A 27,510-nucleotide genomic window follows, 5' to 3' on the forward strand; every position below is an offset into this window, starting at 1 on the left:
CAGGCCCAGAGTTCAAACCACAGGATGGAGAAAAAAAATGAACCAAAAATAAAAAAAAAAAAGAGACGTCTAAGAGAAGTAGACATAAAACTCTTGTGTTGTGTATGAGCCTACTTATATAACATTCCCCCCCCCCTGCCAAAAAAGGTGGGCGGGGGGAGAAAAGAAGCCATGTGCTGGTGCTCACACCTATAATCCTAGCTGCTCAGGAGGTTGAGATCTGAGGATTTCAGTTCAAAGTCAGGAAGTCCATGAGATTATTACCTCCAATTAACCACCAGAAAACTGGAAGTGGGGCCATGGCTCAATGTGGTAGAGTGCTAGCCTTGAAGTAAAGAGGTCAGAGACAGGACCTGGGCCCAGAGTTTAAGCCCCACAACCAACAAAAAGAAAAAGTGGTGGAGGGAGAGGAAAATACAGAAACAACATGTATGTGAGGCTACTGAGGGCTGGAAGTCAGGTTAAGCAGTGACTGAAGCTTAAGAGGCAAAAGAAAGTTCTTTAAAACTAGACTGTAGGGCCAGGAGTGTGGCCGAGTAGTACAGTGCTTACCTAGCATGCATGAAGCCCGGGTTCAAGTCCTTAGTACCACATATACAGAAAAAGTGAGAAGTAGTGCTGTGGCTCAAGTGGTAGTGTGCTGCTAGCCCTGAGAAATTTCAAGGACAGTGCTCACAAGTCCAAGAACTGGCCAAAAAAAAAGTATTGTAGTGATGGGTGCACTAAAACAATGCCAAATTGTATGCAGGGTCCGTTTTATTGGGTGGTCTTTCTCCCTCTCCCCCACCCTCCCCAGTCCTGGGGCTTAAACTCAGGGCCTGGGCACTGTCCTTGGACAGGTCTTGCTCAAGGCTAGTGCTCTGCCATTTAAGCCACAGTACCACTTCCGTCTTTTTCTGCTATGTAGTATCGAGGAATAGAACCCAGGTTCTCATGCATGCTAGGCAAGCACTCTACCACTAGGCCAAATGCTGGGCCCCAGTACTGTAGTCTCAATGCGCATTTCTATAGTGGCTAGCCTCTTTTTACAATAATATTTGCCACCCATAAGTCCTTTTTGGTAAAAGTTCTCAATTCTTTCACCTGTTTTCTAATTGTATGTGTATGTGTGTTTGTGCACGCGTGTGTACTGAACTTGGGGACTGAACTCAGGGCACTGCGCTTGCTAGATAAGCACTCTACCTTTGAGTTGCACCTCCAGCCCAAGAGTTCTATTTTGATATCCTGCTTACCAATTCTTTCTTTAGTGGGTTATTTATGCCCTTTGAGTCATGTCCAGGAACACTTCACAAAGCCTGAGCGCAGGGCCTTCTCGAGGCTAGAGCTCGACCACTGGAGCCACAGCTCCACTGCCGGCTTTATGTGTGTGGTCCCCAGGAATCGAACCCGGGTCCTCGCTCAGGGCAGGCGAGCACTCTACCGCTAGGCCAAGCCCCCCACGCCCGAACGCTTCCGGTCGCTGATCTCCTGTGTCCTTTGGTATGTCACGGCCTAAGGGTCCAGATAGAAAAGTCGAGGACATTACCAAACCCAACCCAAACGAACAGGACCACGGGGGAACTACCTTGCCAGTTACTTCTGCGAGGTCGTGGGCCCACCACGAACACGAACGTCTCCGGGGAAGGCCGCCTACACTTACTGCGGAGAAAACGACCTACCGGCCGCGGGGCCGCGTCCCGAGCAGGCGGGGCGGGGGCGGGGCCGCGGGTCCGCGAGGCGGGGCGGGGGCGGGGCCTCGGGTCGGCAGGGCGGGGCCGCGGGGCCGCGAGGCGGGGCGGGGGCGGGGCCTCGGGCACGCGAGGCGGGGAGGGGGCGCGGGGGCGGGGCCACACTGGCGATGACGGCCGCCCGAAGGCGGGCACCCGCCGAGGACGCCGAGAGCCTGGCCACGCCACTTCCGCCGGAAGTCGCGCTGACCGGTGTTGGCTGCTGCAGGCGGCCGTGCTTGTCTGGAAGGTGTTTATTCGCGGAGTGAGGCTACCAGATCTGCAAGTCACCTTCTGGATTTCGCCTCGGACAGGTGCTGGGAGAGCTCGACCCCGGGACTGGCTCGAGGGCTCCCTCTGACGGGCCGGAACGGACGACGCACAGCGAGGCTGTTTCCGGGGAGCGGGCGGCCGGCGCCCCGCCGCGCCCCGCCCCTCGCGCGGCCACGTCTACCCGGAGCCGAGGAAGGGTCGAGGGACCGGGCGAGGAGCGTCGTCTGCCTCGGACACGGGGAGGGCCGAGGGCCTGTGTCACTGCGGCCGCAGGGCCGGGAGCCGCCGGGCGAGGTGCGCTGGGCGAAGGCCAGGAGAGGGGCGGGGGTCTGTGGGGACCGCGGGGCCCGGCTGAGGAGGCCCGAGCCCGAGCCGCCGCCCGGGGGAGCCTTCCTCCGAGGACCGGCCGGGAAGGCTCGCGTGGCAGGTGTCAGCAGCCGCTGCCCCGCCGAGCGGCTCCGGTCGGCCGGCGCGGTGCGGCCGCTGGGCTCGCCGGCGTACTCTGCCGGCGGGTACTTCCCTGTTTCCCTCCGAACTGAAGCGGTCTCGGTTCTGGTGCTTCGCGAGTCTCTCCGGTCGCTGTCTCCAGCGTCAGCCAGGTGAACAGATCCCCCTCTTTCCACAAGGTGCTTGGGCCAGAGGAGATCGGGTGATGGGTGGGTGGGTGCAACGTCTGCGTGTTTACTAGGACGTGAGTTTTGAGCCAGGACCTCCATGACGAGAAGCGGCCCTACAGAACTTTACGGAAGAGTGTTTCTGGCAGAATGAACAGAAAATGTGGAGACACTATTGAGATCCAGAGTGTTTCTAGATACAGAATGTAGCTGAGAAACGAGGAAGCTGTAATGGTGCTGTGCAAATGTAGGCAGGAGAAACACGAATATGGCTTTAATGTTCAGGTTAAGAGTTTGTACTAAATTGTCGGTTGGACATTGTAAACCACCGCCTTCGCCTTTATAACTCTTTACTTATAGTTAAAGAACAACTTGAATGGCAAGAAAAGGAAATGTAAATCATCTGACAGCATTGAGATGCAAAAGTCTTAATAAATATTGTGCTTTCTCAAGAAAAAGTATCTTCAGTTGGCTTTTGTTATCAATTTGACAAGCAGCAATTGAAGGGAAACTAACACAAATATTTGCACTAGTTTATTCAAGGTATGAGACCCTTTTTTTTTTTTTTTGGCCAGTCCTGGGCTTGAGCTCAGAGCCTGAGCACTGTCATTGGATTTTCTCAAGGCTAGAAGGCTAGAACCCTATTACTTGAGCCACAGCAACACTTCTGGCTTTTTTTTTTTCCTATGTATGTGATACAGAGGAATCGAACCAGGGTCTTCATGCATACTAGGCAAGCACTCTACCACTAGGCCAAACTCCTGGTCTCAATTCTAGCAAATATTTTCTGGTAATTTTTTCATTGATGAGATAAACAGGCTAAAAGTGGTTCAAAAATCTTCCTAAGCTTTTATGACCAATTTGATAGTCAGGACTTAAGGCAGACATGTTTAGGACCCTAAACCTAGTCTTTATGTCCTGCTATTCAGTGACCTATGGTTGGCCTGTGTGTGTGTGTGTCTGTGTGTATGTTCTGATTCTAAGGCTTAAACTCAGAGCCTGAGCTCTGTCCCTGAGTTTTTTTGTTTGCTTGTTTGTTTGTTTTTTCCAGTCTTTTCAAGGCTAGAGCTATACCACTTGAGCCACAGCATCACTTCTGACTTTTTCTATGTATGTGGTACTGAGGAATTGAACCTGAGTCTTTGTGCCTGCTAGGCAAGCACTCTACCACTCTAGGCCCAAACTCCTAGTTCTTTGTTGTTTTTTGTTTTGTTTTCTTTTGTTTTTGCCAGTCCTGTGACTTGAACTCAGGGCCTTGGCACTGTCCTTGAGCACTTTCTAGTCAAGACTAACAGTCTATCACTTGAGCCATAGGTTTACTTCCATCTTTTTGGTGATTAATAAAAATCTTGCAGAGTTTCCTGTCTAAGCTGCTTCATACCACCGTCTTCAGATCTCAATCTCCTGAGTAGCTAGGATTACAAGTGTGAACCACCAATTCCTGGCCAAGGATGGCCTTTGTTTTTTGATTATGTACAGTTCTAGTAGAGACTCAACTAAATACCTTTCTCAGGAACCCACATTTTGTGTACAGGTTCTAATTGCCCATAGGACCAGCCTAAATGGTTGTTAGAGATACTGGAGTGTGTGCATGTCAATCTTCCACCCTTTGACCAGTGGTCACACCCTTTGACCATTGCTTCTATAGTTTTCATCCCTCTAGTTCTGAGCTGTGCTTCTTAAAATGGTGAGACTGCTGGTAAGGGCCTTTAGCAGTTATTTCAGATGTGCTCTAATCACCTGGACTGTCTAGTTCAAAGCTACCACTTAGAAGTATTTAAGTCCCTATTTCCAAGTAGAGGATTATAGTACAGGTTGCAAACTTCTTTATCATCTTGAGAAATTATTGGTGGCAGAAATTTTTCTTTTTCCGGAACAAGAGAGACACTGAATGCTTTAAGTCTAGGATATTGTAGGTCCTCAAGGACTGTTTCCTATGTAAATGCAAGGAACCAGATATTAATTTTGCAATTGTTACTTGAAATCTAAACAATGAAATTTGATATTTTTATTTATTTTTCTCTTTTCTTCCTACTAGGTATCATAATTTTGGTTGGTTTCTCTCCAAGCCATTTATGACGCTTTAAATCTCACTCTGAAAATGGAAAACAGAATAAGTTCTTTCCTAGGAACTCTGGTCTACTGCTGATGGCAGAAATTGAACTTGCTCCAGGGTTGCTTATAGCCCCTCTGTGTCAGTTCAGCCTGGACCATTCTGATCATGGACAGTGGATCTAAGCAAGATGGCCTCTGGGAGGACAGATCCAGCAGTGTTTCTGTTGCCTCTCAGGCCCCATTGAAGCCTCTGAGCTCAGTGTCACCTGACCAACTAGACTCAACTCAGTGTAAGTCATATTCTGAATCCTTCCTGTATTTCACCTCTGAGCACAATGATGTGATCAACTGTTGTTTTGGAGGAGGACATAAACTTTCACTAGATTTATTAATAATCTTGTACATTTAAAGAATTTTTGTAATTTGGTACTTTCAATTAAGTATCATTCATATTCAACATATAAAAGCAGCTGTTTGGTTGTGCACCATATACCATTCCTGGCTTTTTGGTGGTTTATTAGAGATAAGAGTTTCACAGACTTTCCATCTTAGGCTGGCTTTAACCCTCAATCCTCAGACCTCTACCTCCCAAATAGCCAGGATTACAGTTGTAAGCCATTGGTACCCAACTAGCTTAAGTTTAAAAGCTGGAGTCCATAAATAATTCAATAGATACCTAAGGACCCCTAAATTATATTTTTTCTGTTGGTTACTGTGTTATTTGTGCATCCAAAGTATAGGCTGGTAATTCTTTCATTTTCCATGTTGTGCCCAGTCAGGAACTAGCACTGCAAAATATGCTTTAAAATTACGTTCTGCCTTACTTGCACAAACCACATTCTAATTCTTGTAAAATCATGTTCAAGCATTTAACATAACCATTGAGGTAGGTCACTGCAATTTATCCTGAGATAAATTCTTGAACAGACAATGAACCAAGTCAAAAATCTGCCACTGGGGGCCGGGAGTTTAGCCTGAGCACTGTCCTTCTCAAAGCTAGAGTTCTACCACTTGAGCCACCACTTCCGGCTATTTTTTTTTCCCCGTTATGTGGTACTGAGGAATCAAACCTGGGTCTTTGTGCATGCTAAGCAAGCACTCTACCGCTAGGCCAAACTCCTTCACCACTTTCAAAGATTTCTTTTTTTTTTTTTTTTTTTTTTTTGCCAGTCCTGGGCTTGAGCTCAGGGCCTGAGCACTGTCCTTGGACTTTCTCAAGGCTAGAGCTCTACCACTTGAGCCTCAGCACCACTTCCAGCTTTTTTCTATGTATGTGGTATCGAGGAATCGAACCCGGGTCTTCGTGCATGCTAGGCAAGCACTTTAACCACTAGGCCAAACTCCCGGCCCTTTCAAAGATTTCTTATTCTTGTTCTTTGTTTATTTTGATTTTGGTTATTTCTTTGTTGTGGGGCTTGAATTCAGGGACTGGGCAGTGTCCTCGAGTTCTTTTACTCAGGACTAGTGCTCTACCACTTTGAGCCACTGTGCCACTTATAGTTTTCTGGTGACTAATTGGACTAAGAATCTCGTAGACCTTTTCTGTTCTACCTGGCTTTGAACCATGATTCTCAGATCTCAGCCTCCTGAATTGCTAGTGATTATAGTTGCGAGCCACTAGTTCCAGGCCAAAGATTTCTTTTGCTTACTGAAATAAAAAGGTAATAATACTTAAATTCTACAGCTCTGGAATGGAGAGTAAAGCCAATACCAATTTATCAGTGAGGATATGGAGTGTCAGTAAAATGTTGGACAGGCCCAGGATCTAGGCCTGAGGACTGATAACTCTGTAAGAAAAAACAGGCTTGTAAGATATGGATATGTTTCTATGACTATATTACTGGGTCCTATATAACTGCATGTCTGAAATGATTACATCTTGTTAAACCATAGTGACCAACATTGTCTCTTTTTCTTTATAGGTGCCAGTGTTGAAGTAAACAGAGATTCTAGGGAAGTGGGAAACCTCAATAGACCTGGCCAAGGGGCTCTCTGCCAAAATGGGGCATCACTGCAGTTCTCAGATTCTTCATTGTCTCTTGATCCCACCACAAATCCAGTGGGTCCTGAAGCCTCTCCAGGTGTGGCTGGTTTCCATGACAACCTAAGGAAGTCTCAGGGAACTAGTGCTGAGGGCAATGTTAGAAAAGAAGCTTTGGAGTCTCTCAGGCTCAGTCTTCCCATGCAAGAAACGCAACTGTGTAAGCATCTGTTCCTGCCCAGTTCTTCCTAACCCCTCCTATAAGAATCCAGCCTTTAGTCAGTACCTCACTATTCCCTTCTAAGCAGAATTGCTTCCTGGGGTGGGAAGGGGAAGATGGGGTATTACGTCTAATAAGGTAGCTTTATTTTGAAGACTACAAGTACATGTAGGTGTTAGAACTCTTCCCATCTAGCATGGGCACTTGGTGCCAGAGTTCCTGATTAAAGTCCAGTTTTCCTCACTCATGTGTCCAAAAAAGCAGTCAGGTAGTCCAGTCTTCTTTTTTTTTTTTTTTGGCCAGTTCTGGAGCTTGAACTCAGGGCCTCAGCACTGTCCTTGGGCTTTCTCAAGGCTAGAACTCTACCACTTGAGCCTCAGAACCACTTCCAGCCTTTTTTTTTTTTTCTATGTGTGGTACCAAGGAATTGAACCTGGGTCTTCATGCATGCCAGGCAATCACCTTACCACTAGGCCAAATTCCTACCGTGATCCAGTCTTAATATGGTGACAATTTTACTTGAAAGTGTTCTTTATGTGTGTTCTATTTTATTTTTTAACATAATTTTATTGTTATTATTAAGGTGTATAAGAGGGTACAATATATCCCTTCTTTACTTTCCTCCACTTTAACTCCCTCAAAAGAGCAAAAGAAGACAAAATGAAACTTAAATAACCACAACCACCCACAACTCATGTTTCCATTTCCTGGTTTACACATTATTTTAATCAGCGTTTATTTTATGTGGATCATAAAAAGTTGGAAGATAAGCAAGTTTCAGACTGTCATTCACTGAGCTCAGAAAACCTCAGACCTATTTCCTGAGCCTTAATGTTTTGAAGGGTGGGGTCAGTTTTGGGGCTTGGATTCAGGGCCTTACTCACTATCCCTGAACTTCTTTTGCTCAAGGCTAACATTATAATTTTTTTTTTTTTGCCAGCCCTGGGCCTTGAACTCAGGGCCTAATACTGTCCTTGGGCTTTCTCTAGGCTAGAGCTCTACCACTTGAGCCACAGCACCACTCCTAGCTTTTTTTCTTTGTATATGGTACCGGGGAATCGAACCCCCATCTTTGTGCATGCTAGGCAAGCACCCTACCACTAGGCCACACTCCTGGCCAAGGCTAACATTATTGAGCCACAGCACCACTTCTGTCTTTTTATGTTTATGTGGTACTGAAGAATCAAAGCCAGGGCTTTATGTATGCTAGGAAAGCTCTCTACCATTAAGTCACATTCCCAGCCCCTTGAGCCTTATTTTTTTATAGTACACATACATATATTACACAATGAGATTATATACCCTTGTCTACCTCTGTAGTCTCATTCTTGCCCTCCAGATAAGTGATCCTTTTTTTTTTTGGCCAGTCCTGGGCTTGATCTAAGGGCCTGGGGACTGTCCTTGGACTTTCTCAAGGCTAGAGATCTACCACTTAAGCCTCAGCACCACTTCTGGCTTTTTTTTTTTTTTTTTTTTTTTTTTTTAAATGCATGTGGTGCCGGGGAATCAAAACTTAGGTCGTCATGCATGCTAGGCAAGCACGCTACCACTAGGCCAAACTCCTGGCTCCCAGATAAGTGATTCTTTCCAAGCTCTTATAGACTTACCCAGATGTTTGGTCATTGTTTTTAAAAGTGAAGTTATGTGTTCTGCCCCTTGAGCCACAGTACCACTTCCAGCTTTTTCTGTATATGTGGTACTGAGAAATTGAACCCAGGACTTCTTTGTATATGCTAGGCAAGCACTCTACCACTAGCTATGCTCCCGGCCCAATTTTTTTTTTTAAATCTTAAGTAACTAAAGAGTGAACAGTAAAGTACAAAAGTATTATAGTTGTGGACCCAAGTGTCCAGGACTTTCCAGAACTAGGTTTGTAGTTATGCATTTACTATTGCAGTGACCCTAAAGTGAAATTATTTAATAGTTTAAATCTTTAAATAATGTCTAAGTACTCGTAGCTTAAACATTATTGATTGTATAGAAGTTTGTAACATGGCATGTTACTGTAGGAATCAGTAGCTGTATAAAATCACATAGCTTCTGTCACATGACAACCCTTTCTTCTTAGCCATGGTTGAATGGCACATGAGCAACGTTGTATCAAGTTCTCATACTCTGCTCAGAAATTTAGAGTAACTTATGTAGAGCCAGAGAAGAATCAGAGCTTGTGAGATTTGAGGATCCTAACCTTTAAGTGCTCAGCTCTGGTACCAACTTTAAATTCATTCTTTTTATTATTAAAATGAATTTTATGACCTCTCTCCTGTTCTACTAGCTGAAAACCCATTGTGAGTTTTGTACTTACAGTACAAGCAGGCTTATTACTTAACAAGTTTGTCTTACAAGGTAGATCCTGTCTGTAGTCAGTGGCCAAAGCTCAGTTTTTTCTTGATCTGGAAATTGTTCTGTAACTAAGTAGCTATGTATTGTATAGGAACTAAAATATATTGGTCATTAAATTCAGCCAAATCAAGCAGTCATCAGTTTGTTCTATGTGTCCTTTATGAGCTTCTTTATGGCCATTTCCCTACAGGTTCTTCACTGTCCCTGGAGAAGGAGGACCAGGTCCGACTTCAGGCCCGAAAACGGCTAGAAGAGCAGCTCAGACAGTACCGAGTGAAACATCATCAAGAGAGGGTAAGTCTCTTCTTGAGCTGATTTCTGGGCTGCATCCCGTTGCCTTGGCATCTCTGCTCCTGTATGAGGTCTGAATAAATCTAGTTACAGTGGCATAATATTCTTGTTCACCCCCACTCTTTCTGTTCTTTTCTAGTTATCTTTGCTGTTTGATATGTACAGCTGCATTTCATTGTTGTTTGTTATTTTTTTCTTACCCTCTCCTATATGCCCTGCTCTGTAGATAACAGAACTTAATGGGTTTTTCTCCTCAATAAAAAAAGATTAATGCCAGGCACTGGTGGCTCACACCTGTAAGCTACTCAGCAGGCTGTGATCAGAGGATAATAGTTCAAAGCCAGCCCCAGCAAAAAAGTCTGTGAGACTCATCTCTAATTAACCAGCAGAAAACCAGAAGTGAGCTGGGTGCCGGTGGCTCGCTCCTATAATCCTAGTTACTCAGCAGTCTGAGATCTGAGGATAATGGTTCAAAGCCAGCCTGGGCATGAAAGTCTGTGAGATTCTTTATCGCCAGTTAACCACCAGAAAACAGGAAGTATCACTGTAGCTCATTGAGTAGGGTGGTAGCCTTGAGCTGAAGAGCTCAGGGACAGCGCCAAGGCCCAGAGTTCAAGCCCCATGACCAACAAGGAAAAAAAGGAAAAAAGAAAACTAGAAGTGGAGTTGTGGCTCAAAATGGTAGAGTGCTAGCCTTGAATAAAAAGCTCAGGGACCATGTCCATGCCCTTAAAGAGAATGTTTTAAACTGCTGCTTTCTAATTTTCATTATCTTTTGGTACTTTTCAGTCCAGTCAACCTACATCAAAAATGAGACTTTTTAGCACACTTGACCCTGAGCTCATGTTAAACCCAGAAACATTGCCAAGGGCCAGTACCGTGGCTATGACAAAAGAGTACTCATTTCTTCGTACCAGTGTTCCTCGGGGGCCTAAGGTGGGCAGCTTAGGGCTGCTGGCACATCCTAAGGAGAAAAAGAATTCCAAGTCAAGCAAAATTCGGTCTCTGGCAGATTATAGAACTGAAGATTCAAGAGACTCTGGTGGCCTTGGTTCTGCTACTAACTCATTTGGGGCATCACTGAAACAAACCAGAAGTAGTACTTCAGTCATATCTGAAATCAACCCATCTCCTGAGATTAGTGACCGTCTAGAGAGCACCTTGTTGACTGGGGACACCGTATCCGAAGCTGATGGAAATGAAAGTGACAGCTCCTCGCACAGCAGCCTCTCTGCTCTTGGTGTCTTGGTGAACATGAGCACACAAGGAGCTCCCTATGTGGTCAATGGCCAAGAATTGGCCCTGGGCCAGTTCCCTTCAATTAAGGATGTACTGCAGGCAGCAGCAGCTGAACACCAAGATCAGATGCTAGAGGTCAATGGGGAGGTACAGAGCCGCAGAGACAGCATCTGTAGCAGGTAAGGCAATGGCCTAGCCTTTGCATTGTATTGCACTGTGGACCACTGCCACATGTCTTGGAGTAGAATGTGTCTTTCCTGGTGCCTCCTCTTTATCTTAGCATTTCTTTCTTTATTATTTTTTTTCCAGTCGTGGGGCTTGAACTCAGCCTGGGCACTGTCCCTGAGCTCTTCAGCTCAAGACTAGCACTCCACCACTGTGAACCACAGCACCACTTCCAGCTTTCTGGTGGTTAATTGGAAATAAGAGTCTCACAGACTGGGGCCTGGAATGTGGCCTATTTGGTAGAGTCCTTGCTCAGCATGCAGGAAACCTTGGGTTTGATTCCTTGGTACCACTTACACCGAAAAAGCTAGAAGTTGTGCTGGGCTCAAGTGGCAGAGCATTACCCTTGAGCAGAAAGTGCCCAAGGGTAGTGCCCAGGCCCTGAGTTCAAACCCTAGGATTGGCATTTTTTTTTTTTTTTTTGTGGGTCATGGGGCTTGAACTTGGCCTGGGCGCTGTCCCTGAGCTCTTCAGCTCAAGGCCACCACCTTACCCTTGAGCCATTTTCTAGAGGTTAATTGGAGATAAGAGTCTCAGGTCCTTTTGTGCCTGGGCTTTGAACCTTGATCCTCAGTTCTCAGCCTCCTGAATAGCTAGGATTACAGGCATGAGCCACCATGCTAGCAAAAAATAAAAAAAAGGTTTTTTAAAAAAGAATCTCACGGACTTTCATGCCTGGCCTGGCTTTGAACCATGATCCTCAGATTTCATCCTCCTGAGTAGCTACAATTACAGGTGTGAGACATCAGCGCCCAGCTGCCTTAACATTTTAATTGTACAAAGCTCTTTCTCTTGTAGAGTCATGTCTGATTAGCAATTATATTTGATATTAAAGCATCTTGAAAGCTCTTAATATGATGTCTCCAAAGGCCTGCTGTCAAAGTCAGCTAAGCTTCAGCGAACTACTCAGGAGGCTGAGAAAACTGGAAGTGGCTCAAGGGGTAGGACAGTAGTCTTGAGGTGAAGAGCTCAAAGACAAAGCCCAGGCCCAGAGTTCAAGCACCATGACTGACAAAAAAGGAAAAAAGAAATACATGGGAGGGTGCTGAGAAGGTGGCTTCGTGATAGAGTGCTTGTCTGGTATACATGAAGTCCTGAATTTGATTACTCAGTACCACATAAACAGAAACAACAACAACAACAAAAACAAACAGAAGTGCTGTGCCTCAAGTAGTAGTGTGCTAGCCTTGAGCAAAAAGAAGCAGCTCAGGGACAGTGATGAGGCCCTGACTTCAAGCCCTAGGATTGGCAAAAATACATAAACAACAACAAAAATACATAGGAGGGAGGTAGATGCTGGTGGCTCATGCCTTAGTCCTAGCTACTCAGGAGGCTGAGATCTGAGGATCATGTTTCCAAGTCAACTCAAGCAGAAAAGTACATCAGACTTATCTTGAATTAATCAATAAAGGCTGAAAGTGGAGCTGTGGTTCAAGTGGTAGAGCCCTAATCTTGAACAAAGAAGAAACTCTGGGATAGCACCCAGGCCTTGAGTTCACGCCCCAGGATAGGTAGATAGATAGATAGATAGATAGATAGATAGATAGATAGATAGATATTACGTATGTATGGAAGGGGGAATATATATAGAATTTGGAGACTACATCACCATGTTCCCTCCATATGACTCTGCTCCTCTGTCTCTCAGTGTGTCTATGGAAAGCTCTCTTGCTGAAACACAGGATGATATGCTGCAGGTTCTTAAAGAAAAAATGAGACTTGAAGGACAGCTGGAGGCTTTGTCATTGGAAGCCAGTCAGGTAAGAGGTACTCAGTATTTGATGAGCCAAATCTTTGGAAAGAATTTATGGTTCCTCTTTGCTAATATAAAGCTTTACAGGTATCTTCAGTAGGAAGCCACAACAGCCCAGGGCTTGATAGACCATTGTATGTTTTATCTGCTTGATAATGGGGACACACAGTGTTGGGCTAATTTTCTGCCATGATCATGTGTGTCTCAATCCCTTTCTGAGTCACCATCTGGATTTTTCCCAGAACATTTCCTAGATGTTAAGTATTTGTAATCCTTCCTACCTTGTCTCTCTCCCTCCCTCCCTCTCTCTCTCTCCCTCCCTCCCTCCCTTTCTTTCCTTCCTTTCTTTCTTTCCTCTTTTCTCCTGTACCATTTTCTTTTTCTCTTCCTTTCTTTTGGCATGGTTTTTGTGTAATCCAAACTGGCTTCAAATTTGTGATACTCTTGCCTCAATCTCTTAAATGCTGGGATTACAACACCTACAAGCCTGGCTCTGGGTTGGTAAAATTTTTGATGGATTATATCATTTCCTAGAATGGTAAATATTTCCTCTTGACCCCTTTTATGCGTTTCGTAGAAAGTTCTACCTTTTCCGGTATTAATTTTCCTATATCCATATAGCATTTGCCTAAAAACATCATTCTTTTAAACTTTATCATTTTGTGGTATGTATGTTGTGCATATGTGCTGGTACAGGGGCTTGAACTCAGGGTGTCTTGCTCTCACTGAGCATTTTTGCTCATAACTAGTACACTGCTACTTCAGTCATACCTTCAGTTCTGGCTTTTTACTGGTTAAAGGGAGATTAAGATTTTCTGCCTAGGCTGGCTCTAAACATTGACTATCAGATCTCAGCTTCCTGAGTAACTAGGATTTTAGGTGTGAATCACCAGTGCCTGGCTGTGTATATACTTTTTTTTTAAATTTTTTTTTCATATATTTTTTATTGTAATTAATAGAAGGGTTACATGATATCTGCCAGATAGAAGGTGCATTAATTCACATACATTGATACCCTTTCACATGTCTTGATCCCCATTTCCCTCCCCTCCACCCCCACCCTGTGTATATACTTTTTTTGTGGGTTGGGGGTTTGAATGCAGGGCCTGGGTGATGTCCCTGAGTTTTTTCACTCAATGCTAGCACTCTACCACTTTGAGTCACAGCATCACTTCTGATTTTCTGGTTGCTAATTGTAGATAAGAGTCTCATACACTTTCCTGCCTAGACTGGCTTCAAACCATGATCTTGAGATCTTGTACTGGCACCCAGCTAGCTTTTTTTCTTTTAACTTTTCTTTCCTTTCCTTTCTTTTTTTTTTTTTTTCCATCTCTCTGTGTGTGTGTGTGTGTGTGTGTGTGTGTGTGTGTGTGTGTGTGTGTGTGTTCTTTGTTTGGATTTGAGTCATGTCAAAGGCAAGATCTAGTTTGTCATAGCTACTTTTCTTTCTGCCATCTCTCTCTGAATCCAGTACATTTCTGTAAAATTTATCAAGTTAGCTTGATTTCATTAGCTATTTTGAATTTTGTTTGTTGAATTTGTTGTCTTCACAGTTAGATTTCTCTAGTGTGGGAGTTTAGGATTCCCACAGGTACTTCTAGATAGATCTGGGTGAACAGAATGTGCTGGTGTGTGAATAGGACTTGCTTTTGCCTTTCATTCATTTTTTTTTTCCTTTTGATTGTGGTTGGGAGTTTTAACCCAGGGCTTTCTACCTAGGGCACTCCACTACTGAGCTAAACTCTATAGCCTCTCTTGTCTTCTTATTTTGGCTAGTCTCTACAGTTCCTAGGGCCTGTATGTTTTCCTAATCTGTTCTGTGGGCAGAACTGTTGTGGTCACTTAGGGCCAAATCCTGTATCTTGTATCTATGGCTCGATCCCATAGAAACTTCATTTTATAGCAGGACCATTTTCATGAAGATGTTTTTTGCTCACTTCCCTCAAAATATGAGTCTAGCTACTTTTTCTCTCTTAGAGATTCCTCGACATATCTGGTTTATATATAATACATATGTGTGTGTGCCCATGTAAGCATGCACTGTTTGTTTGTTTGTTTGTTTGTTTATTTATTTATTGCCAGTCCTGGGCTTGAGCTAATAGCCTGAGCACTGTCCTTGGATTTTCTCAAGGCTAGAGCTCTACCACTTGAGCCACAGCACCACTTTTGGCTTTTTCTATGTATATGGTACCAAGGAATTGAACCCAGGTCTTAATGCATGCTAGGCAAGCACTCTACCACTAGGCTAAACTCCTGGCCCACACCTTTTTATTTTTGAGCCAACAATTTTACAACATTCCTGACAGTGAATATTGACTTCTGTCTTCTTCAGTATGGTTGTATCTGGCACAGACTGTATTCCTCTGTCTGACCTTGGATCTATTGGAAAATTGCATTCTTTGAGGGGTAACTGTCATCATCCAGTGATTGGGTAGTTTGGGGAAAATAGTGCTTCAGTATAAGACTTTTTACCTTTCTCTGTTTTTTTTTTTTGGTATGTTTCAGCAGTCTTATTAATATGATGCAGTTCTTATTCTGATAGAATTCAATGTTATTACTTGGAATTATTTTCAGGCACTTAAAGAGAAGGCTGAGCTGCAGGCCCAGCTTGCTGCCCTGAGCACACGACTGCAGGCACAGGTGGAACACAGCCATAGCAGCCAGCAGAAACAAGATTCTCTCAGTTCTGAAGTGGATACTTTAAAGCAGTCTTGTTGGGATCTAGAGCAGGCCATGACCGACCTCCAGAATATGCTGGAAGCCAAAAATGCCAGCCTGGCATCCTCAAACAATGACCTGCAGGTGGCAGAAGAACAGTACCAGAGACTAATGGCCAAAGTGGAGGACATGCAGAAAAATATCCTTAGCAAGGACAACACAGGTGAGGCCCACTCCTGACCTCTGCTTCTAGAAACTGTCACACAGGTTCTGTCATACAGATGAGGCCACAGTATCATGTGAGCATATAATTTCCACATAGGGTCTCTGCTTTCCTATAGTAAATACAATTTTTTATTGAAATCATGGGCTTCTGTACATTTCTGTATAAATACATCAGAGGGTGAATTAATGTCTCAGAGATTGGCTTTGGATAGTTATCTATTGTTTTCACTCATTTGCCTCCAGTGTTATTTAGGGGAATAGAGAGGCATGCTTATTTCAGATTCTGTCTAAATATGTAAGAACAACATGGGAATAGCAGGGGATTGTGACAGGTTATGCTCAGCAACCTCCTGCCCTCAGTCTCTACTGGAGCCAGTCCCCATCCACATGTACTTTTATCTTAGTTGGGGCTGCTAGGCTGAGTTTCAGATCAGATCACCTAGAAGAGTGATGGGCTTCTGTGTCAGAAGCTCAGGTCTCAGACCAGAACAGAATGAGCCCTCTGCAATAAAGTATTGTTTATTATTAATTTGTCAGACTTGAAATATTTTGATACCCAGTGCCTCAGGAAAATTAAATTCAGAGGTTTCTGAACTCCAAAATGGTTTATATCTCTTAAGGGTTGCAAGGGCTTACTAGACCAGTACTTTTCAGGCATAAATTTGGGTGAGTTGTTCATTCATAGTCTCAGCATCTTGTATGACTTGAGTGCAGCATGATCCATGAATCCCTGTTGTCTTTTTTTGAAATTTAAACACTTTTGGCTTTGAAATACTAAAGATAAACAATCATGATTCTTTCTCTCTTTCCCTCTCCTTCTCCCTTTCTCCCTCTTCCCCTCTCTCCCTCTCCCCCTTCCCCTCTCTCCCTCTCCCCCTTCCCCCCTCTCCCTCTCTCCCTCTCTCCCTCTCTCCCTCTCTCCCTCTCTCCCTCTCTCCCTCTCTCCCTCTCTCTTCTTCTTCCCCTCTCCCCCTCTTCTTCTTTCTTTTGCTCTCTTTCTATCTCTTTTTTTTCCAGTTGGTCCTGGAGCTTGAACTCTGGGCCTGGGTACTGTCCCTAAGCTCCATTTTGCTCAAGGCTACTGCTCTACCACTTGAGCCACAACACCACTTCCAGCTCTTTCTGAGTCTCACAGGTTTTGCTACCCAGGCTGGCTTTGAACTACTACTATTCTCAGATTTCAGCCTCCTAAGTAGCTAGGATTACAGGTGTGAGCCACTAACACCTGGCATGAACCTTCTTAAATTATCTTACTCATCATTTATTTCTTTAAAAATTTTTGAGCCAGGCTAGGCATTGTGGCTCACACGTGTATTCCTAGCTACTCAGGTGGCTGGGATCTGAGGATCATGGTTCAAAGTCAGCCCAGGAAACTGAAGTCTGTGAGACTCTTATCTCCCATTAACCTCTAGAAAACAGGAAGTGGTGCTATGGCTCAAGGTGTAGGACAGTGGCTTTGAGCTTAAGAACTCAGTGACAGCACCCAGGCCCAGAGTTCAAGCTCCACGACCGAAAAAACAAAAAACGATTGAGCCAAATGGTTGGTGCCCATAATCCTAGTTACTCAGGAGACTGAGCTCTAAGGCTCATAGTTCAAGGTAGCTCAGACAGAAAAGTCTGTGAGTCTCATGTCCACATAACTAGCTAATAGCTACACGTAGGCTGGGAGTGTAGCTTACTGGTAGAGTGCTTGCTTAACATACATGAAGCCCTGGGTTCAATTCCTTAGTACCACAAAAAACAGAAAAATCCAGGAGTTTGGCCTAGTTGGTAGAGTGCTTGCCTAGCATGCACAAAGACTGGGGTTCGATTCCTCATACATAAAAAAAAAAGCCAGAAGTGGTGCTATGGTTCAAGTGGTAGAATTCTAGCCTTGAGAAAGCCCAAGGACAGTGTCAGGCCCTGAGCTCAAGCCCAGGACTAGCAAGAGAAAAAAAAAAAAAAACGAAAAAAAGAAAAAGCTGAAAGTGATGTTATGGCTCAAATGGTAGAGTGCTAGCTTTGAGCCAGAGAAGCTCAGGGACAGTGCCAGACCCTGAGTTCAAGCCCCAGGACTGGCAAAAAGAAAAGAAAAGAAAAGCTAGAAGTAGAGGTGTGCCTCAGAAAGGAGAATGCCCTGGCCCTGAGTTCAAGTCACAGCACCAACACCAAAAATAAATAAATAATAGTAATAAATTAAGTTTTTTGACCCAGACGTGATGATAAACACCAGTAATTTCAGCTACTTGGGCGGCAGAAAGATTGCAAGTTGTAGGCTAGCCAGGACAATGGAGTGTATAGTTAGTTGAATGGTAGATTGCTTGCTTAGCATGCATAAATGTACAAGATCCCAGGCTCAATCTGCTGTGTCACAGAGGGGAAAAAAGGAAAAAACTAGAAAATCTCCTCAGTAGGAACCCATATCTAAATCTGGGGACTGTAATTTTAAATTAAAACATGCCTGACTTATTTAAACTGTGATTTGGATTGTCAATAACTTCTTATCTTGCTGCCTTTCTCTTCTTCCATCCTGCCCTGCTAAGACTGACCATCTGGTAAGCTAGTGTAGAATCAGCTATGCTGTGTCCTTGTTGAGTGTATTTATGGTTGAGAAGCATCATTAGAGGTTAAGAGACAAGAATCATGTGCACAAGCAAATCTTGTGAACACAGTTGGTACCTGGTCCTCGTAGATCTGTAACTGTATTTGACTACTCACTTCAATTTTATGTTACTACCGTATCAATAGTCAGCACTTTTTATGGTTTATTCTTGGACTTGAGCAGGGTGACTAGAAAATTTAGGTTGTTAAGTGCACAAACTCCCAGCTAAGACAGAGTAAGTAGAGTATTCTCTTGCTTGCCCTCAGGTCCTATCCTTAGTTCATACTGTGTGGCACACTTAAATTTTTTGTGCTATTCTAGACATGATTTTGGTGTTTTGTGATCCCAGACACTCTTCTGAAGTGTGAGTATGCTGTGAGCTGTTTGTTGAAAGATATATTTGTTAGATAAACTGCACAGTGGCTGGCATATGGAGCTTCTGATGGAGCTTATGTTAATAAATGGTATTTTAAGTAAGATACCTTTAAACAGAAGAACACACAAATAAAGGTTATATGATATTCCATTGTTAGAAGTGATTTGTAGAGGGGCTTCCAGGAACCCATACGTGTATCTCCCCAAAAGCAGTGGTTATATCTGTCACTGCCAGGTTTATGTTATCTTTTAGAACATGACCACTAGGGATAGCCAGCATCAACTATACTTCTTGCTCTCTGCAGAGCCTGACTTTGGGTCAGACGTCCACACAGAGCTGTGGCTCTCCTGTTGGTGCTGGTTAGTCTGAGCTGGCTGTGCTTGCTCACTTTCAGTGCATGACCTTCGGCAGCAGATGGCAGCCCTACAGAGCCAACTCCAGCAAGTACAGTTGGAACGCACCACACTGACCAGCAAGCTTCAGGCATCACAGGCTGAAATTGCATCTCTGCAGCATGCCCGGCAGTGGTACCAGCAACAGCTTGCCCTGGCCCAGGAGGCCCGCGTCAGGTTGCAGGGCGAAGTAGCTCACATCCAGGTATGGCCCCGGGACTCCATTCAGGGAGATGGCATGTACAGGCATTTCTGGTTTTAGATATCAGAGATATGTTTTCCTTTAATGTCTAACAACCACCAGTATAGTCAATACCTGACACAGGCGCCTTCTAGATTCTGCTTCATTGTTTTACTTTGAGATGTCCTTGCTGGAGATACAACTGAAATGATAGCGTGCCTACCTGGCAAGTGTGAAACCCTGAGTTCAAACTATAAGCTGCCAAAACAAAATAAGACAGAACACTGACATACCTTGCTCTGGACTATCTCATGCCAGCATGGGTTTGTCCTGTGGACACACAGGATCCTGGGATATAAGAGCATAGATTTACTAGTTAGTCCAGTCCCTGTCCACAGGGTAACTCATTGTTTAACTCCATTCCTCAAGTCCACATCTTTTGGGCTTTGGGGGCCTTCTTTTCCTAGTCTCCCTCTTCTGAATCCTCTCAGTTTTCTGATGGGTTCATATATGGCAGACTCTTCCCTACAGTTTTACCTTGTTCTGGCTGCTTAGACTCTGGACTGTATTGTCACCACGTTTTCTCCTATGAGCTCCTATCCAGGTCCTGTGTTTTCTTTCCTGTTCATTTTGTTAGCGATGCAGACTATGTCAGCCCTTCCTTCTGCCTATGAGAACATACTAGTGTATGTATCCTCTGCCTTGCCTATGATAGCCGTCCCCCGCCACCTCCTGTCATGGGGCTTTAACTCAGGGCCTGAGTGCTGACCCTGAGTACTTTTTGCTCAAGGCTAGTGCTCTACCATTTTGAGCCACAGCATCATTTCCTGGTTTGGGTGATTAATTAGAGGAAAGAGTCTCATGGACTTTCCTACACAGGCTTTGAACTGAAATCCTCAGATCTCAGCTTCCTGAATAGATAGGATTACAGGCACAAGCTACCAGTACCTGGCTTAGAAGTACAGCTTTGATGGGAATTCTTGTGTGGGTTTGGGCCAAAATGCATAATCTCAGGTGTGATCACCTGACTTTTGGGTACCCAGCCTTCACTTTTTAGGAATGCATAACTGATTCTCAAGTTCTAGGAGGGCTGTCTTGTGGTGGGCAGTGGGACCTGTGCAGTAAGTCCAGTGTGGCAGTAAGGAAGGCAAGGGCTCTCCCTGCTGTGGAAGACACAGAGAGGGACAGCTGGCAGTTGTTTTAGGCAGAGACAGTCATCCAGGTGTCTTAGGATGGGCTGGTCTGAACTTGATGTCTAATATCAAGCAGCTTTTATCTCATGGGTCTGTCTTTGAAGGTTGGACAAATGACCCAGGCTGGCCTGCTGGAGCACCTGAAACTTGAGAATGTGTCCCTATCCCACCAACTTACAGAAACACAGCACAGATCCATAAAGGAGAAGGAGCGCATAGCAGTCCAGCTCCAGAACATTGAGGTGAGGCCTATGGCAGTGCTCATTTTTATCTGGTGTTGGGTCCTGCTAGCAAGTTAAGACATACATATTCATAAACATAATACCAATGATTAAATATAAACATGTCTTTCTATAGGTACATGATATATATGTACAAGGCTATAACATATATACATTTGACAATTAGATTTTCTTGCTTTTTAAAAAGTATTATTTCCTGAGCCTAGGCTGACATGTTGGATCAGGAAGCAGCTTTTGTGCAGATTCGGGAGGCAAAGACAATGGTTGAGGAGGACCTCCAGAGGAGGCTGGAAGAGTTTGAAGGGGAGCGGGAGCAGCTACAGAAGTTAGCAGATTCAGCAGCATCTTTGGAGCAGCATTTGGAACAGGTAAGTAGCTGCAGCCACTCTGGAACCCAGACTCACAGATGCCTCCCCAGGCCTGCAGACAGATGGCCTGTATAGCAATGTTTTTGAGCGTATCAAAAGTGCATATTTGGGGCTAGGAGTTTGGCCTAGTGGTACAGTGCTTGCCTAGCATGCATGAAGACCCGGGTTCAATTCCTCGGTACCACATACATAGAAAAAAGCTGGAAGTGGTGCTGAGGCTCAAGTGGTAGAGCTCTAGCTTTGAGAAAGTCCAAGGACAATGCTCAGGCCCTTAGCTCAAGCCCAGGACTGGGAAAAAAAAAAAAAAAGAAAAAAAAGGTAGAATTTCTTCTTAGCTAGGACAAAGCCCTAATTTCAAATCCTATTACTGTGCCTATAAAGAAATCCTGCACAGAGAAAAAGTTGACTTTTGCAGACCGGTTGAAGGCAACCAGTGAGTTTGTTCTCTGTTTCTAGGTGAAGTTGACGCTGCACCAGAGAGACCAGCAACTTGTAGCAGTGCAGAAGGAACACCTGGATCTGATAAAGCAGCTCACCTCAACACAGGAGGCTCTACAAGCCAAGGGGCAGTCCCTTGATGACCTGCAGACACAGTATGATGAGTTGCAGGCAAGGCTGGAGGAGCTGCAGGGAGAGGCTGCTTCTAAAGAAGACACAATTCGCTTCCTGCAGAATGAGAAAATTGTCTTGGAGGTAGCGCTACAGGCAGCCAAGAGTGACAAGGATGAACTTGACAGGGGAGCAATGCACTTAGAAGAAGTCACTGAGGAGACTTCAGGTCTTTTAGAGCAATTGAAACAAGAATTGGCCATCAAATCCAGTCAGGTAAAGTAGTCTACTGTTATGTTGTAAACAGATGCTGTGCATTTGATTCTGTTTTTAGATGTGTAACTACACTGAGGGGAAATGCACCAAGGCAGGGATCCCAACAGCCCACACTGTGTTCTGGCCCTGAAACTGAGTTTTGGGGTTTTTGTTTGTTTGTTTGGCCAGTCCTAGCTTGAACTCAGGGCCTAGGCACTGTCGTTGGACACTTTTTGCTCAAAGCTAGTGCTCTGCCACTTGAGCCACAGTACCACTTCTAGCTTTTTCTGAGTGAGTATGTAGTACTGAGATATCAAACCCAGAGCTTCATGCATGCTAGGCAAGTACTCTACCATTAGACATATACATCTTCCTGAAGATGTATATCTTAGCTTAAATTGCTGCAGGAAACTTGATTTTCTTTCTTCTACCTGTAGAGATTATGAGACAATGCACAAAATGGGGCATGTGGCCAACACTAGGCCCAGCATGGGTTTGCCCTGTGGACACTCAGGATCCTGGGATATAAGAGCATTCTGCCATATTTGGGGAGTGCCAGTGTGCAATATACATGTCAGGTGTAGGCAGACATGTAAAAAAACGGTGTGCCAGAGGTGGAATTAATATCAAGGAATTATTGTGTCTTTAAACCTTACTTTGAGAAGACCAAGGTTTAAAGGAGTCACTAGTTGTCTCCCGAGAGGTAATACAAGGGTCAGGCATATAGTTGTAGGGAATTTCCAGCGTGCATGCTACAAGGCCCATGAAATCATTTGGTACATTACAGGACAGACACAAGTAATTCTTATATGCTTCTCATTGGCTGTCTGCCTATATTGGTAATTTTGTATGGCCTTCCAAAAATGTCATAAATACCCAAATGGCCCTTGGCAGAAATAGATTTCACACCCTTTAATGGCAGATTTTTACAATTCTACCCCCCCCCCTTTTTTTTTTCGGTGGGTCATCGGGCTTGAGTGAACTCTGGGCCTGGGCTTGCTGCCCCTGAGTTCTTCAGCTCAGTACTACCGCCCTACTCCTGGGCCTGGGGACATTGTCCCTGAGCTCTTCAGCTCAAGTCTACTTCCCTAACCCTGACCTGAGCCACAGCCCTACTTCCCATTTTCTAGTGGTTAATTGAAGATAAGAAGCTCAAGTTCTTTTCTTCAGAGCTCAGCCTCCGGAGTAACTAGGATTACAGGCATGAGCCACCACTCCTGGCCCTTAAAATCCCCTTTTTTGTGTGTGCTGGTTCTGGGGCTCAAACTCAGGTCTGGGTACTGACCCTGAGCCTTTTTTCTCAAGGCTAGTGCTCTACCACTGGAGCCACAACTCCCCTTCCAGCCTTTTTTTTTTTTTGTTGTAATGGGGCTTGAACTCTGGGCCTGGGTGCTATCACTGAGCTCTTCTGCTCAAGGCTACTGCCCTCTTTCTCTGGAGCCACGGCACCACTTCTGGATTACTGGTAGTTAATTGAAGATAAGAGTCTCCTGGACTTTTCTGTGCTCCGGCTGGCTTTGAACATCAGTCTTCGTACCTCTGCCTCCTGAGTAGCTAGGCTTATAGGCGTGAGCCACTAGTGCCAGGCTCCATTAGAGTTCTTTATAGTCTGTTAGGTTGGCTAGAAGTACAATATTTATTACACTGGGATTTTGCTTGTACATTCCCTTGGATTATGACTATTTCTCTGTAAGAAGGTGGAGCATAGTGGAATTGTGGTCTTGTTGTATTGTGAAGCCTTTTTTTTTTTTTTGCCAGTCCAGGGCCTTGAACTCAGCGCCTAAGCACTGTCCTTGGGTTTTCTCAAGGCTAGAGCTACTTGAGCCATAGCACCACTTCTGGCTTTTTTTATTTATATGTGGTACCGAGGAAAACCCAGGTCTTTGTGCATGCCAGGCAAGTACTCAACCACTAGGCCAAACTCCCGGCCCGGTGAAGCCTTCTGATCTCTGACTCTGTTTCTTGCCTTGGAGGATCAGAAACAGCCTAATGGGGAAATAGAAATGTCTCTCAGACACTGGTCATGTGTACATGTCCTCACACATCTTTGAGACAGTGTTATCTAAATAAGGATCTGAACTTTGCCAACCTTGGCTTCCCCTTGCTTAGTTCATCCTATTGTCCTTTCTTTGGAACTCCTTTGAAGATAGGGGAGGTGACAAAGTAGTTGAAGGAGATGAAGGACTTGTTTAGAAGAAACAGCAGCTAGATCCTTACCTGGATTCTTTTCTTTTTTCTTTTTTGGCTAGTCCTAGGGCTTGAACTCAGGGGCCTGGGCACTGTCCCTGAGCTTCTTTTGCTCAAGGCTCGCTCTCACTCTTCCATTTGTGCCACAGCAACACTTCTAAGCCACTAAGCCACATTCCCAGGAATCAAACCTGAGTCTCTCTGCATGCTAGGCAAGTTTACCACTAGGTCAAACTGCTGGCTTACCTGAATACCTTTTTTTTTTGCCAGTTCTGGGCTTAAGTTCAGGGCCTGAGTATTATCCTTGGATTTTCTCAAGGATAGAACTCTACCACTTGAGCCTCAGCACCACTTCCAGCTTTTTTCTATGTATGTGGTACCGAGGAATCTAACCTGGGTCTTTGTACATGCTAGGCAAGCACTTAACCAGTAGGCCAAACTCCTGGCCATGGCTTACCTGAATTCTCAAGGAAGCATTTTCACTACTTTCATATTGTAGGGAAAATGGCTCATTTCCTAACTGCTCAAGTAATGACAGATTTATAAGGAATATGCTTTGTTAGAGGAGGAATTAGTTAAACATGGAAAGCTTTGACCCTGAGCCAGGAGAGTAGCCTAGTGGTAGAGTACTTACCTAGCATGCATGAAGCTCTGGGCTCTATTCCTCAGTACTACATACACAGAAAAAGCCAGAAGTGGTGCTATGGATCAAGTGGTAGAGTGCTAGCCTTGAGAAAGCCTAAGGACAGTGCCCAGGCCATGAGTTCAAACCCCAGGACTGGGGAAAGAGGCGAGGGGAGGGAGGGAGAGGAAAGAGGAGTAAGACTCTGAAGCCCAGCCTCAAAAGCATTTTTTGTTGAGACTTGAGTATGGCTCAGGTAGTGGAGCTGTTGCTTTTGCCCAACATGTACTTGAGTTTGGAATCTGGGCAAGAAATGCCTAAATTCCTAGAAATTTCCATGGGCAGACTAGAATAGTCTATAGCTAAAAGTGTATATCCTATAGGAATCCAAATGGTATAGTGATCTGGTCTCAGACAGGCTTTGGTTGGCAAGGGTATAAAGTTTTCTTTTTCTTTTTCTTTTTTTTTGCTAGTCCTGAGCCTTGAACTCAGGGCCTGAGCATTGTCCTTGGACTTTCTCAAGGCTATAGCTCTACCACTTCAGCCACAGCACCATTTCTGCCTCTCTCTCTCTCTCTCTTTCTCTCTCTCTCTCTCTCTCTCTCTCTCTCTCTCTCTCTCTCTCTCTCTCTATATATATATATATATATATATATATATATATATATATGTTATATATGTGGCACTGAGGAATCGAACTCGTGTCTTCGTGCATACTAGGCAAGCACTCTACCCCTAGGCCCAACTCCTGGTCCAGGTGCAAGGTTTTCCAAGAACGACAAATTTCACTGGAATGTATCTTGCTTGTTTCTTTGTGTAGTCCTTTTTGTGTTGCAAGAGCAGAGTCAAAAATCTAGCAGACATACAGCCTGTGAAATTGAAGGTATTCTTTTGTTGGCTATTCTAGGAAGGATTGCAGACACATCTTCTTTTTTTTTTTTTTAGCCAGTCCTGAGCTTGAGCTCAGGGCCTGAGCACTGTCCTTGGACTTTCTCAAGGCTAGAGCTCTACCACTTGAGCCTCAGCACCACTTCCGGCTTTTTTCTATGTATGTGGTACCAAGGAATCGAACCCGGGTCTTCATGCATGCTAGGCAAGCACTTTAACCACTAGGCCAAACTCCCGGCCCTGCAGACACATCTTCTACTTGGCCTTTTTTGCAGACACACCTTCTACCTGGCCTTTCTTTTTTTTTTTTTTTCCCTGATTTTTTTTTTTAATTAAAGAATTTATTAATGATTTTTATATCATATTTTAAATGACAAGTTTAATAAACAAGTGTTCAAGGAGGGAATCTATTTACAATCACTGGGACGTAGTATTTAGAACTTAATCAAAATTAGGCTAAGGGTTTGTATATCATAGAAACATATTTATGAAATAAAAAATTACATCTATAGAGTCATAGGTTTTTATGTCTATATAGTATATAGTTATGTTTATATTTCCATTACCATGTCCATAGCTTTGGGTATGCAGTTATTGAGTCCTTGCTCTTGTACTCTTTGGATTTAACAGCCATATATTAAGGATACCATGCGCCTTTTGTTCCTTTACCTGGCCTTTCTTTTAACTCCCCAATTATGTGTCTTGCCTGTGTGTGTGTGTGTGTGTGTGTACGTGTGTACAGACATTATACAACACTAAGGCTTGAAATAAAAACCTTGCACTTTTTTTTGTCCTTTTCCTGAGGGCTAAACTCAGGGCCTGTTTGCTATCCTTGAGCTTCCTTTGCTCAAGGCTAATGTTTTACCACTTGAGCTGCAGCCCCACTTTCAGCTTTTTTGGTAGTTTAGTGAATATAAGAAACTCATGATTTTCCTACCCAAAGCTGGCTTTGAGCTACAATTGTCAGATCTCACCATCCTGAGTAGCTAGGATTGCAAGCATGAGCCACTGGCACCCACAAAGCTTTGTACTCTTACTCAGCTTCTTCTTCTCCTCGTCCTTGTTTTTTTCTTTTGCTTATAGCTGGTACTCTACCATTTGAACCTCCAGTTCAGCAGGTTAATTGGACATGTAGTCTCATAAACTTTTTTGCCCAGATTAGCTTTGAACCATGACCTTCAGACGAGCTCAGCTTCCTGAGTAGCTACAATTTCTGGTATAAGCTACTGGCACCTATTTTCATGGCAAAGAGGGAGGATGCTGGTGGTATATTGTGCCTAACTAGTTCTCGGGTTATTAGCCTGACTCTGGTTGCAAGCTCTCCTTGGTGTGTTGACTAGATCCTGCTTATAGGAAATGCCACTCGGTATAGGCCTTGAGTCCTCAGACATCTTTTGTGTTAAACTCTCCCGTAGGTGGAGCACTTGGAGCAGGAAACTGTCTCCCTGAGGAAGCAGATACAGAAGGTAAAGGAGCAGTTTCTTCAGCAAAAGGTAAGAGAGGAGGACTTTCCTTGTGTGGAACAACTGTCAGACACAGCTTCTAATAGACATCTTTGCATCAGTAGAACAAAATCAGTCAGGAGGAAGGAGACATGTCCTCTTTTAAAAAAAAAAATTCCACTTCTGGCCGGGAGTTTGGCCTAGTGGTAGAATGCTTGCCTAGCTTGTACAAAGGCCCGGTTCGATTCCTTGGTACCATATACATAGAAAAAAAGCCAGAAGTGGTGCTGAGGCTCAACTGGTAGAACTCTAGTCTCTTGAGAAAGTCCAAGAACAGTGCTCAGGCCCTGAGCTCAAGCCCAGGACTGGCAAAAAAAAAAAAAAAAAATCACTTCTTTATAATTATAAAGGTAATATGCAGAGGGGTTACCATTACGTAAGTAATGAGTACATTTTGTTTCGTCAGTCATGAGGCTTGAACTCAAGACACTGAGCTGTTTTGCTCAAGACTGTCACTCTACTACTTTGAACCATAGCTCCACTTCTGGTATTTGAGTGGTTAATTGAGATAAAAGTCTCTGGGGAACTTCTGCTCAGGCTGGCTTTGAACTGTAATCCTCAGATCTCCGTCTCTTGAGTAGCTAGGATTAC

At 44.3% G+C, this 27,510-nt stretch overlaps 1 protein-coding gene and 1 long non-coding RNA gene across 8 annotated transcripts in view; one reads left to right on the forward strand and one right to left on the reverse strand.

Moving 5' to 3' along the window:
- The window catches only part of LOC150044898 (uncharacterized), a 37,478-nt gene extending 35,792 nt beyond the window's left edge, over nucleotides 1-1,686 (reverse strand). For all 5 annotated transcript variants that reach the window (XR_016532947.1, XR_016532949.1, XR_016532950.1 and 2 more), the window contains exon 1: nucleotides 1,565-1,686. This is a non-coding gene — a long non-coding RNA (uncharacterized LOC150044898). The remainder of the gene's footprint in view (nucleotides 1-1,564) is intronic.
- A 251-nt stretch (nucleotides 1,687-1,937) lies between these two features.
- The window catches only part of Golga3 (golgin A3), a 45,796-nt gene continuing 20,223 nt past the window's right edge, over nucleotides 1,938-27,510 (forward strand). The window contains exons 1-12 of one of the 3 annotated variants that reach the window (XM_090320214.1): nucleotides 1,938-2,273; nucleotides 4,632-4,938; nucleotides 6,571-6,849; nucleotides 9,383-9,486; nucleotides 10,273-10,901; nucleotides 12,596-12,707; nucleotides 15,275-15,581; nucleotides 18,935-19,137; nucleotides 20,411-20,548; nucleotides 20,755-20,916; nucleotides 21,373-21,741; nucleotides 26,833-26,910. In XM_090320214.1, the coding sequence (XP_090176340.1) occupies nucleotides 4,815-4,938; nucleotides 6,571-6,849; nucleotides 9,383-9,486; nucleotides 10,273-10,901; nucleotides 12,596-12,707; nucleotides 15,275-15,581; nucleotides 18,935-19,137; nucleotides 20,411-20,548; nucleotides 20,755-20,916; nucleotides 21,373-21,741; nucleotides 26,833-26,910 (2,505 nt within the window). In that variant the 5' untranslated portion in view covers nucleotides 1,938-2,273; nucleotides 4,632-4,814. Of the gene's footprint in view, nucleotides 2,274-2,383; nucleotides 2,579-4,631; nucleotides 4,939-6,570; nucleotides 6,850-9,382; nucleotides 9,487-10,272; nucleotides 10,902-12,595; nucleotides 12,708-15,274; nucleotides 15,582-18,934; nucleotides 19,138-20,410; nucleotides 20,549-20,754; nucleotides 20,917-21,372; nucleotides 21,742-26,832; nucleotides 26,911-27,510 lie in introns of those variants that run through there. The other 2 variants (XM_090320213.1, XM_090320215.1) reach the window with 2 other exon arrangements.

The sequence above is a fragment of the Megascapheus bottae genome, chromosome 28 (genome assembly GCF_031878675.1).
Source record: "Megascapheus bottae isolate mThoBot1 chromosome 28, mThoBot2.hap1, whole genome shotgun sequence".
NCBI lineage: Eukaryota > Metazoa > Chordata > Mammalia > Rodentia > Geomyidae > Megascapheus > Megascapheus bottae.